General features: G+C 43.1%; 1 protein-coding gene across 25 annotated transcripts in view; it reads right to left on the reverse strand.

Moving 5' to 3' along the window:
* Positions 1–15,293, reverse strand: part of RBFOX1 (RNA binding fox-1 homolog 1) — a 2,446,597-nt gene that overhangs the window by 84,370 nt on the left and 2,346,934 nt on the right. For 21 of the 25 annotated variants that reach the window (XM_086375894.1, XM_086375900.1, XM_086375889.1 and 18 more), the window contains one exon: positions 10,670–10,750. The exons of the other annotated variants lie outside the window; for them this stretch is intronic. In XM_086375894.1, the coding sequence (XP_086232020.1) occupies positions 10,670–10,750 (81 nt within the window). The remainder of the gene's footprint in view (positions 1–10,669; positions 10,751–15,293) is intronic. 25 annotated transcript variants of the gene reach the window in all.

Below are 15,293 nucleotides of genomic sequence, written 5' to 3' on the forward strand. Positions count from 1 at the left end.
AATTACTGTGTATGTTTGTGCACTTGTGCTCAGCCATGTCCAACTCTTTGCAACCCCATGGACTGCAGCCTGCCAGGCTCCTCTGTCCATGGGATTTCCCAGGCAAGAATTTTGCAGTGGGTTGCCATTTCCTCTTCCAGGGTATCTTCCTGACCCAGGAATTGAACCTGTGTCTCCTGCATGACAGGCAGATTCTTTACCATCTGAGCCACCAGGGAAGCCCTAGAGAAGGTCAAAGCTCCAAATCAGGGCTCCAAATCCAGATGTGTTTCTTTATTGTTTATTGTGAGGGCAAAACTAGGTCAATGCATTGTATCTAGACTGAATGTATGCACGGATCTTACCTTACTGTGGATCAGGAGAAGGGGATTCTCTTTCTGTGCCTACCTAACATTATTTGTTATAAAATGTGATCAAATGGTACAAAAGGCAAAAGAGACACAAGAATTCAAAAGGAAGTCTCCTTTTACCTCCACCCCAGCAGCCAGCTGCCCTGGGCCCTGCCATATCAGAGGAGAATGATGGCCTGATGAAGGAGATGATAAACTATGGCCCTCTGGGCCATCTGGCACAAAGACTGTTTCTGTAAATAAACTGTTATGGGAAGCCCAGTCACACCCATTCATTTATGTATTGTCCGTGGCTACTTTCAAGCTATGAGGACTGAACTGAGTAGTTGCAATGGAGACTAGATAAGCCACAAAGATGGAAATATTGACTATCTGACTTTTCAAAGAATAGTTTTGCCAAAGAACAGACAGAGAAAAAAGGGCTCTCCAGGGATCTTGGGATGGAAAGGAGAGAGCCCAGCCTCAGAGCTTGAATGCTGAAGATGGAGAGCTGTCTAGAAGGTCCATCTGACCTCTCTCTGCTCAGACTTTTCCAGGAACAGAACAAGGAATCTCTGGTGTGTAAGTTTAGAGTGGGAAAGATGGAAAACTCAGGATTCAGTCAGACTGGTTCATCCTTGATCCAGCTGAATGACCACAGCCAAGTTCTTCAATCTCTTGAAGCCTACATTTTCTCATGTGAGAAAATAGGCATAATAATCATGCCTAGAGCATAGATTTCCTGTATTAAGTGAGAATGTTCATATGAAGGGCTTAGGCGGCACTAGTGGTAAAGAACCCGCATGCCAATGCAGGAGATGTAAGAAATGCAGATTCAATACCTAGGTAGGGAAGGTCCTCTGGAGGAGGGCATGGCAACCCAATCCAGTATTCTTGCCTGAAGAATCCCATGGATAGAGGAGCCTGGCAGACTACAGTCTATGGGGTCTCAAAGAATCAGACACGACTGAAGTGACTTAGCACAGCAAGCAAAATGCCTAACATATAGTAAGTGCTCAAAAACCATTGATCGTTACCATTATAATTATTATCTTTTATTTCGGAGCTGGAACTAGGACTCACTTTGAGCTTAAAAATGTAACGGGGACACAGCACCAAAAACTCAGTAATTAGGATCGATCATATTTTCATGCAACTTTTAAAAAAAATTAAATGATTATTAATGAATTGGTGATAAACCAACTCAAAATTTAAATAAAGAAGTGCTTGGCTGTGCCATATTGGATCCTACATGAAAAGAAAACAATAATATTCATCTTGTTTTTATGGAAAATTTTGATATTTTGCTGATCGTGGATCTTTTCCCATTCATTTCCTTTTTTTCAAAAAAAAAAAAAAAACTATTGCTTTAAAATGTTATTTACCTTGATGATTGAGTTTTGTGTTGCTTTTAATGTTTATTAATTTGGCTGCACTGGGTCTCAATTGCAGCATGTGAAATTTCAGTTGTGGCATGTGGGATCTAGTTCCCTGACCGGGGATAGAACCCAGGACTCCTGCATTGGGAGCAAGGAGTCTTAACAATTGGACCCACCAGGGAAGTCCTTGATGACTGAGTTTCTTTGCGCTTCTTTAAATTTTGTCCAAAGACAAAATTCACTGGCCTCACCCCAGTACTGTTTATTATTTGAAGCGACTCCTCCAGAAAACATTAGAAAAAGCCTCTCAGACGTCACCAGGAAGGTGTGAGTTACTGAAAAGAGAGAAAGAAGGGCATGGTTCATTAAACCAATATTATCAGTAGCACAGAGACCTGTTCCGGCACCTTCTATTAACTGAACTCCACCTACTCTCATTTTCTATGTTGGGCAGAAGAAAGAGGAAGTCATCAATGAATTTAGGCTGTTACTTTAATTACAGAGAGCAATGGAAATTTTATCAATTACCTGAAAGTAGAACAGGGCAGGCCTGATTGACATTTGTTTCTGCCACTTAAGCCACTGCTTTATGAATTCCACATAACTACTGCCATAAAATCTGCAATCGATACATCAATTAAAACTTTGCCACTCCCACTTGCCCTTGAATTTCATAAAAGTTAATCAAGGAGGAGATGCCTTTGCATTTTGATAACATTTAGGTCCTTGAGCTTTTGCCTGGGATATAAAAAATTTTTTTTTCCTGTTGCCAGGGATGAAAATTTCAGCATGCAGATTCCTTAACAAACTAGGAACAAAGCTACCATATGACCCATCAATCCCACTACTGAGCATATATCCTGAGGAAACCATAATTGAAAAAGACACATGTACCCCAATGTTCATTTTAGCACTGTTTACAATAGCCAGTCATGGAAGCAATCTAGATGTCCATCGACAGAGTAATGGATAAGGAAGTTGTGGTACAGAAACACAATGGAATATTACTCAGCTATAAAAAGGAACACATTGAATTCAGTTCTGATGAGGTGGATGAACCCAGAGCCTATTATACAGAGTGAAGTAAGTCAGAAAGAGAAAGATAAGTATTGCATATTAACGCATATGGATATTCCATACCAAAATATGGAATTTAGAAAGATGGTACTCAAATCCTACTAGCAGGGCAGCAAAACAGACCCAGACTTTAAAGAACAGACTTTTGGAGACAGTGGAAAGAAAGGTTGGGATGATTTGAGAGAACAGCACTGAAACATTTACACTGCCATATGTAAAACAGATAGTCAGTGGGAGTTTGATGTGTGATGCAGTGAGCCCAAAGTCAAGGCTCTAGTCATCTAATATGATGTCTAAGCTGGTAACAAAGGAAAGGACAAATTCATTGACTTACAGAACTAAAAATGTAGGGTGGAATGCAAGCAGAATCAACTGGCCAACACAGGAATTAATTTTGTAACATTTACATTATTCACAGGTAATGTACTTCACAAATAATTACTTCTTGGGTCTCCCTGGTAGTCTAGTGGTTAAGTCTCTGTGCTTCCAATGCAGGGTCTGTGGGTCCAATCCCTGATCAGGGGATCTAAGATCCCATATACCAAATAAATAAATAAATAATAATTACCGCTTGATGTGAATTAAAAATAAAATGAGGAAAACTTGGAAGAGAAGCGAGCAGATGTGCATTGGAAATCCACAAGAGGTAACATCCGAATGACAATTAAGTATGTGAAAGATGATGTTCCTCACTAAAAGACAGGCACAGGCAACTAGAGGAAGCTTGATGGTATTTTTCACCCACCTGGTTTGCAAAATTATAGAAAAGAGCAAACGATGCAGGTGCTGGCAAGAATGTGGGATGAAGCTCACAACTGTATTTGGGGATCTCCATGTGGATCCGGAACACGGACGGGTATGCTGGAGTATAGGTAACGATACGTGCTGCAGCCTTCAGAGAGAGGCTGGAAAAGACATAGCTTTAAAGTTTGTGGACAGAGATGACTGCATGAACTCTGGACCACTCACATCATGGAACAGCATGAAACTATCAAAAACGCTTAATGGGAGACAGTGAAAATGTGTTATTGTGTGTGTGTGCTCAGTTGTGTCCGACCCTTTGTGACCCCATAGACAGTAGCCTGCCAGGTTCCTCTGATCAGGGGATTTTCCAGGCAAGAATACTGGAGTGGGTTGCCATTTCCTCCACCAAGGGATCTTCCCAACCCAGGGACTGAACCCAGGTCTCCTGTATTACAAATGGATTCTTCACCCCTTGAGCCATGGGAGAAGCCCAAATGTGATATTAAGTGACACAAAATGTGATCAACATGTGTAATGTGGATTTAATATGGATGTTACTGACTTCCTTCTGGGTGAAAACAAACTGCTCACACCCGCATTTCACTGGTGTATGTCCTTTTTGCATTGTTATGGAGAAAATGTGGAAAGATAACTTACCAGGGAGTCAGATTACAGATTACTTGAAAGGCATGTGTTTGGGGACAAAGTGGGGGGGATATTACTGGATCATTCCATACAGATATGTGTGTGTGTGTTCGCCTGCTTCCCTCATTACAGTGAATACATGCTACTTTTGTAATTTAAAATCTATTTATGAAACTGGAAAGACAAAATAAAGCAAGTGACATTGACCTGCTTCTGCACACATCTACCCCATGGGGAAATAAGAATCCGTGAGAGCTGACTTTGCTAATCCATACTGGAGTGGATGTTCCATTAGTCCCATTCACGGAACTAACGACTTACCTCAATATTTCAACTGGGAAAAATGGAAATAACGTCTTAATTTGGAAGAAAAGGTGATAGAATTTTTACCTTGCTATTTCTGCCTGAAGCCATTTTTTTTTCTTTCTTTCTTCAGGTCAGGATTAAGGATGCCCGAAGGTACGCTAAATCAAAAGTAAATAAATTTAAGAGCTCCCAAGAGCTGTTGAGCTGCAGTCTGTGGGGTCGCAAATAGTCGGACACGACTTTGCGACTGAACAACAACTGTTGAATAATTACTTGGAGAACTTTAGAAGAGGGAGAAATTTACCTCTCACAAATGTTGGTGCTTGATTTACGCAGAGGGTTTGTAAATAGTTGACGTTACACGATTTTAGATTCAGGCATTTTCTTGGATCAGATTTGTATATATAAATTATCTCCAATTTTCTCAAGTGTATAACTATTTAACAGAGAAATACTTGGCTGTCAGTATATTTGATTTTGTTAATTTTTAATACATCTACTCAAATATAATTTATCTATGTATACCATTAGGAATGAGAGTGAGTGAATGTCACTCAGTTGTGTCCGACTCTTTGGGACCACATGGACTCTAGCCCACCAGACTCTTCTGTTCATGGGATTTCCCAGGAAAGAATACTGGAGTGGGTTGCCATTTCCTCCTCCAGGGAATCTTCCAGGGCATCAGGAATGGAACTTGAGTCGCCTGCATTGCAGGCAGATTCTATTCTGTCTGAAAATCCACCAAGGAAGCCCCATATTTACCAATACTTTGGATTGTTTGATAAAGACTAATGAAGACTCAGCCTAAAGCTGTTTTTGATGTAAGCAACCATATGCAGAGAGGATAATAATATACTTAGTGCCAACAGAAGGAGCCTCCAGACCCCCAGCCCTAGGAAGAGGGTACCCTGAGCAGGCCCTCAGCCCTGCCCCTACTTTCCCCAAAGCTCTCTGTTGAGGGGTTGCATGGTTTGTTACACAAAGCAAAGCACAATGTTAATGAATTAATTAGTTACTTGAAAGTCACTAAAATAATTTTATGTAATTAAACTTAGTTGATTAAAGGTTATTTTTTTTGAACTTTTAATTTTATATTAGGGTATAGCCGATTAACAATGTTGTGATGGTTTCCAGTGGACACAGCGGAGGGACTCGGCCATACGTATGCATGTATCCATGCTCCCTCACATTCCCCTCCCATCCAGGCTGCCACTTAACACTGAGCAGAGTTCTCTGTGCTACAGTAGGTCCTTGTTGATTATCCATTTTAAAAATAGCAGTGTGTTTATGTCCATCCCAAACTCCCTAACTATCCCTTCCTTCCCAGCAACCATAAGTTCGTTCTCTAAGTCCATGAGTCTCTTTCTGATTTGTGAGTAGGAAAGGTTAATATTTTAAGACAAAAATACTGACATTAAATGTTTTCCATTTGGTCCAAGGTGGTCTTACCTAATTCTCCAGACTTTTGATCAGACTTCACTTAAGTCTGATACGCTATGGATGTAAGTGGTTTATTAGGACATGAAAAAGGATGCCTGATGTTCTGGGACACAGCTTGAAGTGGGTTTCACAGGAGGCTCAAGTTTGGGGGAAAGGAGGAAATGCTGGACTCAGTGGGAGTGCGATGGGAGAAAATGTGGGATTGGATTGTGTGGACATTGAGCTCCGAGTGAAAATCGTTCTCTTAATGCTTTCAACGTCCTGGGACATATTATGAGGAGGGGGGTGGGGGAGGAAACCCATTATGCATAAATGCATCATAAAAAACAGATAACTTCGGTAGAATTGTTTTCATTACAGATTAATTCAGCAGGGTTCCTTTAAAAACCATCTCTCCTACTGCATTTATGGGTGTTATTTACAGATGATTAGCTATTGGGCTAGGCAGAAGGACAATTTAAGCCTAAAACATCCAAGGCCAGCTGAAGATCCATAGAAAAAAGTACAAACTTGGGTGTAATCTTGGAAGTCCTAACACACAGCATCCCATTGATAAAAGTGCCATTTACACACATCTTGCTTCAGGAGCACAACTGTTAGATAAAAATGAGAAACACATGCATTTTCAAGTTGAAACACTGGTGTACCCTTAAAAAAAAAAAATCTGCTAAGACCTAAGGGAGCCTCAGCTTTGGGGAAGAAGGCTGGATTCTTAGAGAAAGAAAGGCCACACTGTTCAGATCTCCAAGATGAGGCCCCTGACTCTCAACCCTGTGGATGTCAGACCTGGAGTCAGGAAAAGTCTTAGGTGATGGTGCTTGGGTCCCCAGACTGTGTGTGCACACCTGTAAGAATGAACCCTTAGTTTCTGGCTGAATTATTTATAGAAAATAGGGTGTGACTTTGTAACTAGAATGGACACCTTGATCTGGAAAAGAAAATATAAATGAATGATACAAAGAAGTCAGCTAACTCCAAACAGTCCAGCTCCAAAAGGCATTGTTGATTCTGAGAACTAGAACAGAAAGGAAACCTCAGCAACATGTCTTAGGGAGAGATGGAACATCTTTATATACTCAGAGCCACTGCCTCAAGATGAAACTTGGAACTCAAGTGGAAAGGAGGGGTCTCAGGGTTGGCTGTCCTTACAAAGTATCAACCGAAAAAAAAAAAAATTGAGCTTGTTGATCTGAATACTTTCGCTGAAGAGATTGACAAATGAAGATCCTTAATGCAAGAAACTAGTTTTTGTTTGGCTTTGTTATGGGGCAGTAGGATTAGCTGGGCTTCCCAGGTGGCTCAGTGGTAAAGAATCCACCTGTCAATGCAGGAGACCTGGGTTTGATCCCTGGTCAGGAAGATCTGCTCGGAGAAGGCAATGGCAACCCACTCTAGTACTCTTGCCTGGAAAATCCCATGGACGGAGGAGTCTGGTGGGCTGCAGTCTATGGGGTTGCTAAGAGTCGGACACGACTGAGTAACTTCACTTTCACTTTTCACTTTCATGCATTGGAGAAGGAAATGGCAACCCACTCCAGTGTTCTTGCCTGGAGAATCCCAGGGACAGGGGAGCCTGGTGGGCTGCTGTCTATGGGGTCCTACAGAGTTGGACACGACTAAAGTGACTTAGCAGCAGCAGCAGGAAGATCTGCTAGAGGAGGAAATGGCAACCTGTTCTAGTATTCTTGCCTGGAGAATCCCATGGATGGAGGAGCTTGGCACGCTACAGTCTATGGGGTCACAAAGAGTCGGACACGACTGAGTGACTGAGCCCACATGCAGTAGGATTAGTTATTTATTAATTGTTTTCTTTAAAATGATTATATACTAGGTGTATGCAAGGACATTTATTTTCTTTTAATGTTTTTGAAAAATTGCCATCAACGTGAGTACCCAACAATGCAGTGGGTGGATAGATTAAAATATAATATCATTAAACAATAGATTATTATGAGGCCATTAACATATTTTCATAAAGTGCATCTGACATGATAATAAGTGAAAATAATAGGATGAAAAATGTGTAGGTAATATGACGGATCGTGCAATTTAAAACTGAAGGGCCTTGGACACACATGATGCAGTTTCTATAATTATTATAAATTTTTACTTTGAAACTCCAGGGGAAAAAAGTCTCATTATAACCAGTGACATGATATTGCCATTTTGTATTTTCAATAATAAAACTGACCATTTAAATCAGAGATCAGCACACTTTTTTGTAAAGAGCCAGGCGGTCAATATTTTAGGCTTTTGTGGGACATCTGTGTCTATCATCATATGGGCTCCCCAGGTGGTGCTAATGGTAAAGAATCCGCCTGCCAAAACAGGAGACATAAGAGATGGGGGTTTGATCCCTGGGTTGGGAATCACCCCTGGAGGAGGAAATGGCAACCCACTCCAGTATTCTTGCCTGGAAACTCCCATGGACAAAGGAGCCAGGCAGGTTACAGTTCATAGCATTGCAGAGAGTCGGACACAACTGAGCTATCTTTTGTTTTTATGTCTGTCATATACTATTTTTTGGTTTTGCTTTTTTTTTTTTTTAGTCCTTTGAAAAATCTAGTAAGTCATTCTTGGTTTACCAGCATTACAAAACCAGGACGGGGGTTGGATTTGACCTGGAGGGTGTGGTTTGCCGATCCCCGATTTAGAGGATTTTATGTCCCCTGTATTTGCTACCCATTTATTAATTCAGAGAATTTGTGACATATTTTCATGTTTAACTTTTATGACACACATTTTCCTCAAGTCACTTTAGAAGAGCTATACTAATTCAAACTAGACCTTTCTTGGAGTAAATTTGTTTGTTTTTCATATCTATAAAGGAAAGTGAAATATACATATTACATAGAGAGCCACATTCCCCAAAATGGTAGCCGTTAGCCCATGAGGCTAGAGTAACATTAATTAAAATTTAATGAAATTTAAAATTCTATGCCTTGGGCCCACCCACACCATGTACTGAGCCATGCAGGTCTAGAACACTTCATTCTAGACAGTCCTTCATTCTATAGGACAATGTTAGAGAAAACCCCAAATAATATACCATATCCTATGGTGAGTTTTGGGTCACCCTCTTTACTATAGAAAATAAAATTCATACAGAAGGAGAAACAGGTTCCATGGAAAGATGATAAAATTTAGCGTCAAATGGAGCCAGGAAAACAGACAATGATTGAAAAATCTCCCCAAGTTCAAAAAAACCACATCCTGGCTGTGTGATATCCTGGCTGTATGATCCTGGGCAAATCACTCCACTTCTCATTGCCCTCCACCTCCTCAGCTGAAAAGCAAATAGGGTAATACCTACCTGGTGCAGACTATGAGGATTAAACAGGCTTGAGCCTGTGAAAAGGTGCAGTAGCTTTCTAATTCTAGGAGACAGATGCAATTTACACTGGCCATGGGGCAATGTTCATAAATTCAGGAAGAACCATTTCTTGCCAATATGGTTAGATTTGGGCTTCTCCGGGAACACAGAAAAATACCTTGCATTTAAGGACTGTCAAAGCTTCTGCTGAAGATTACACTCTGCTTGGGAGAAACAACTGGGACGCCCCCATGACCCCATGCCTTCAGGGACCCTCGGGTTTGGCTTCCCGGTGACTGTTTCTAACCTTTGCCCCGACAGCAAAGAGTTTGGTTTGTCTCAGCCTTTGGGAATTGAGATGCTTGACCTTGGTAGCTGGTAAAGATTCCCCTCAGTCTCTTATCCTAATTACTCTGAGCTGTTGCCTCTGACCCCCACCCACCCCCTCCTCTAGCTGATCTCAGAAGCAGCCCACCTCCCCTCTGGCCCCCAGACTCACTCTTGATCATCTATCCCAGCGGGGACCCATTGGGAAGTTACAGAGATTCCATAGGGTGTAGACACATTGTATGAAAGAGATGGGAAGGTCTTTCTTGGCTGTGCCAAGGGACTGTGAGGAGGGGCCAACCAGCTGGAGAACCATGGTGGACTCAGCAAGACCTTGAATTCTTCAACCTGCTCTGGGAGTTGGGGTGGGAGTGGGGTACTACATCTCCACCCTAGAGGACCCATCCCCAGCAGAGGAATCCTTGGTCTTTTCTTGCCAACACTGTGATCTCTTCTTCCACATTGATTTTTCGGTCTCCTCCTTCTAGGAATTTGTGGCTATAATCATACCTATTAAAGTGCTTTTAAATTATTATTTCTTCCCCCCACCCCCAGTTAAATGGGGGAGAACCACACATTCCTCTCATTTCCTCCTCTTCAATGGAATCACAAAGGATAATACAGCCTTGCAAATGAGTCTCCGGCCACAGGCTAGTGATATTTCCCACCATGAGAACACCATGCCCACAAGTACCAACCAAGCACCTTTTGTGAGGCTAGGGTGCCACTTGGATGGCCTGCATATTTTATGTAAGTTATTTTCACATACATTTGCAAAGCTGTGACAGAAGGCAGGCAACCACCTGTGCCCTCCCTCCCACCCCTGTGCCCCCAACCCAAAGCCCAGCGTCCCATCCATTGGCCCCCCGTCCTGACAAAGGTCTAACAGAGAATGGCTGGGGCAAGGATTCAGAGGTAATGAGCAGAGGGGTTAGATGCTAAGGCAACAGGGAAAGATGGAGACATGCTTGTGAAGATCAGCTTCACCTCGCAGAAAGCCAGAAGGGAGGGGGGTGTGGAGGGAGGGGGAGAGCACTTACATGGGAGGGAAGGTGATTAGACTCAGGTTTATATCACAAAACAAAAAAGAGCCACGCGAACTGGCTTACTTGCGGAAGTATATACAAGTGAACTGGGGGCACTGTACATGGAAGATCCCTCCTGGTTTGCCTGGCACAACAGCACGGTGCCTACGGAAGAGAGAGAGAGAGATGGTATCTGGTTTGGGAACAGGCACGCTTGCTACACCTGGGGACTCATGGCAACACAAACGAGAAAGGCAGAGAAATGAAAACACAGCCACACCCCCGAGCGCAGGATGGGGACACCCAGGGAAGCCCCCTGCCTTAGTCAGAGGGGGTTGGTAGGAGCCCACCACCCAGCCCATCACATGCTCATCTTTTCTTTTTCCAATGGGGTTTGGTAGTGGAGCCTGGTTTCAGATCAGGAATGGAGGCAGCACGGCATACTCAAAAGGGAGCTTTAGAAATATCGGAGATGGGGCTTTCCTGGTAGTCCAGTGGTTAGGACTTTGCTTTCTAGTGCAGGCGGTATAGATTCAATCCCTGGTCAGGGAGTTAAGATCCCACATGGCTCAGGGCCAAACAAATCCAAAACATAAACAACAGAAGCAATATTGCAACAAATTCAATAAAGACTTTAGAAATGGTCCACATCCCAAAAAAAAGAGAAAGAAATACCGGAGAGACATGGCCAACAAGCTTGATGCAGACATTAGTTAGCTGTGTGATCTCAGTAAGTCACTGTACCTCTCTGTGCCTTGGGATTCCCATCTGGAAAATGAGGGTGAATATACCTACCTCCAGGAAAGGTTATGAATCGTACGTACTATTGGAGATGTGCTCAACTGAATAAGTGGTAAGCACATGCATTGATTTATTTCAGGAAAATTTGTCCTCTTTCCCCCATTTTAGTTTTTTCGGAATCATTTCTTCAGGGGAAAAGCATACGTAAGGCAGGGGAAGAAAATAAATGCAACTTGGCCATCCCTGGGACCCACCCTGGACCCATCGCAGACTCCGGTGAAACCACCTTTGGCTTCTGCATTTTCAGTTTCTTCCCTAAAGCTCTGTGCCTTGCAGTGTCTGAGGCGGCTTCCTAAGCCTGTGGACCATGGTACGTGGCAGTGATGCCTCTCCTGGCCCTGATCTAGACAAAGGACCCTGGGATCTTCCTTGCAAAGTGGAATGTTGCAGCGGGGCGGAGCAGTGGCATCCTACGGTATCTTCTCGATCTATGACTTCCTGTGGAACGACCACCTGCTCCAAGGATGACCAGGGTCAGGAATCTTTTGAGTTATCGGTCCTGCAATCCTGGACCTGCAATTCTCAAACTCAGATTTTGAGAAGAATGAGAGAGACTTTTGAGGACCTGTAAGCCCCTTGCTCATGAAGGATAAGGGCTCCCGTGGTTTCTGTTCTCTTCCTTGGCTGGGCAAGGTCAGTTGCCTCCACTTGTTCCTCTTTTCTGCTGTCATCCTTACCACTGGGAAGCCATCTCCCAGGAGAAGCAGCCCTGACTTCCCAACTCACCTATATCCTTGGAGACCTGCCCTAGAAGGGCTTCCGGAATCCTTTGCTGTCTTTTCCAACGTCAACGAGAGGGGGTGAGAACCTCTAGAGTGAGTGGTGTGTGTTTGCCTGTGTGCTCAGTCATGTCTGACTCTTTGTGACCCCGTGGACTGTAGCCTGCCAGGCTCCTCTGTCCATGGGACTCCCCAGGCAAGAATACTGGAGTGGGTTGCCATTTCCTCCTCCTTTGGTGCTCAGGTTTCCAAACAAAAATATTATAATGGTAGCAAAAACATATCCAGAAGGGCATTTCAGTATCATGCAGTTAAGGACTTAGGGACAGTTTTCAATACTGTGCTCTGTGAGAGAGCGAAGCCCTCTGGAACACCACACAGATTCTCTCTGGAAAGCTAAATTCTGGAAGTGCATAATGATGTTTTCCTCATTTTCTTATGCTGTGGATCCTTAGAAAAAGATAGAAATAACTCTGGATGTTCTCTTTGTAGCAAAAAAAAAAAATCTTTATGCGATGATTTTGACCTTTGTAAAACAAAATCCATACTGTCACAGGACTTGGTTTTTATTTTATCTGAAAACATTCTCCAATTTAATTTGCAAAGTATTTATTGTAGGTTCTCTTAGTACTTGGTGACCTTTTCTTACAAGAAAGTTTTGAAGTAAAGAAAACCAAAGGAGCATAGAAGAACACTGCCACTTCCGTGTATTTTTAGGTGCGGGCAGCTAACATGTGTTTATTCAAAAAGTCAAACAGAGAACAGGGTACAAACAGCAGTATAAAGAGTGTGTACCATATGTATACCTATGACTGATTCATGTTGATGTATGGCAGAAGTCAACATAATATGGACAAGCAATTATCCTTCAATAAAAATATATTTTTCTAAAAAAAAGTGTTTATAAGGTCATCAAGGCAGTTTGAGATAACCTATATGGGAAGAGAAACTAAAAAGAGTGGATGTACGTATGTATATAACTGAATCACTTTGCTAAACAGTAGAGAGCAATCAGATCAGATCAGATCAGATCAGTTGCTCAGTCGTGTCTGACTCTTTGTGACCCCATGAATCGCAGCACACCAGGCGTCCCTGTCCATCACCAACTCCCGGAGTTCACTGAGACTCACGTCCATCGAGTCAGTGATGCCATCCAGCCATCTCATCCTCTGTTGTCCCCTTCTCCTCCTGCCCCCAATCCCTCCCAGCATCAGTCTTTTCCAATGAGATACAATGATGTAAATCAACTATACTCCAATAAAAGTTTTTTTTTTTTTAAGGCACTTTTTGATACAGCGTTGACTGAGTTTTCTAACGAGTCTCTCGAACTGAGTCTCTAATCTGCCCCTGCCATCACCCCCAAATATAGACCCACCACTTCCAACTACCAAGAACTAATTATTGTGCTGATACTGGTATTTCTCAGACTTCTATGCCTCTGCTTATAAATTCCTTAGAATTTAAGGATGGCAGGTATGTTCAATTTATACCAGTATCTACCCATTCCATTATCCATCTATTCCAGTATCTATCCACCCATTAGTCAGGAGAAACCTTTCATCAAATTTCAATAGTATCTTTTTCTATTAGCCTGGGATCCTGTCATTCTTGACAGTTTCCAGGCAGTTACTACCACTAGGTCAGCCTCGGCAGATGAGATGAAACTTCTATTCCTGCTCTTCTTGTTGTTGTTTAGTGGATAAGTCGTGTCCAACTCTCTGAGACCCTGTGGACTGTAAGCTGCCAGGCTCCTCTGTCCGTGGGATTTCCCAGGCAAGAATACTGGAGTGGTTGTCATTTCCTCCTCCAGGGGATTTAGGTTAAACCATATGAAATTGACTTTTCTTATGTCAAAGATGGTTGAACATTAGCAATTACATGTGGTTCAATTGAAAAAAAAAAAAAAAGAAAGGCCGTCCACCTCGACCCTTCTTCATTGTTTAAAAGTCGCTTCTCTTCCCAGTCCCCAGGGGTTAATTAATTACTCCATCTTCTATGCTTCTATCACACTTCAAAATCTCCCTAGTAGATCCTTTGATATGCTGAATTACAGCTTTTTATTTACATGTTGTCCTCAGCTACAGATAATCCCCCTGGATCAGAGCCAAATCATACTCATCCTTTTATCCCCGTGCGTGCATGTTAAGTCACTTCAGTTGTGTCCAACTCTTTGCGACCCTGTGGACTGCAGCCCGCCAGGCTCCTCTGTCCATGGGATTCTCCAGGCAAGAATACTGGAGTGGATTGCCATGCCCACCAAAGTACCTGGCTCTCAGAGGGACTCAAGAATGTGATTAAATGATAATTTTTTAAAGACTTCCTCATTTCTGTTTTCTTTGATAAAAACAGTGCTTTTCCCAGCCAACCTTTCTGTCCCTTGTTGATAGCTGGGGATTTGCATGACTACAGGTCTCACTTGTCTCCTCCTCTTTTCTGGTTCTTTGAAGGTTGACTCATCCAGTTTAAGTGGAACCTGGGCGGCCTGCTCATCTGTTTCCTGCAATGTTGATGACTCTATCAGCAACTGGCAGGGACCGGGCTCCATGTGACCGACCATGATCTTGGGATCACTGGAGCCTTTGGCAAAGCCTGTCACTTTATACTCAGAGTGCTACAACCACCAGCATCCCAAAGTCTGGCAAGAAGTACATCCCCAGGGCCACTCTCAGGCAGGATTTGGCATCTCCCGCAGGGGCCGGTGAGCCAGGATCCAGACCTCAGATGGGGTAGCTCAATTCTGCTTCTCACCTGGAGATTCCCCACTGTGCAGAGGACCATTTCTGGCCCTTGGAAGGGCAAGAAGCAGCCTAGCGGGAGTGTCTCCTAGCAGACAGGAAGGAGAAAGTGTCTACATTTTTTTTTTCTCTCTCTGCTGCCAACCCTTAGGTGATGAAATTGGACACAAGCCAACTGGAACAAGGGCACAGTTTCACACCTCCAGGTCATCACACAGGCTGGTCCTTCTCCCTGGAAGTTTCCCTCCCCTGAGGTAACTCCCTTCCCTTCCCACTCACTTCTCCTCCTCCTAGAAACTGGATCTATTTGTCTCCATCTGGCAGGTGGTAAAGAACTTGCCTGCCAAGCAGGAGACATGGGTTCAATCACTGGGTCAGGAAGATCCCCTGGAGAAGGAAATGGCAACCCGCTTCAGTATTCTTGTCCAGAATCTCATGGACAGAGGAGCCTGG

The sequence above is a fragment of the Bos grunniens genome, chromosome 25 (genome assembly GCF_055505025.1).
Source record: "Bos grunniens cultivar Pamir isolate PY7600 chromosome 25, Bosgru_T2T1.0, whole genome shotgun sequence".
Taxonomy (NCBI): Eukaryota; Metazoa; Chordata; class Mammalia; order Artiodactyla; family Bovidae; genus Bos; species Bos grunniens.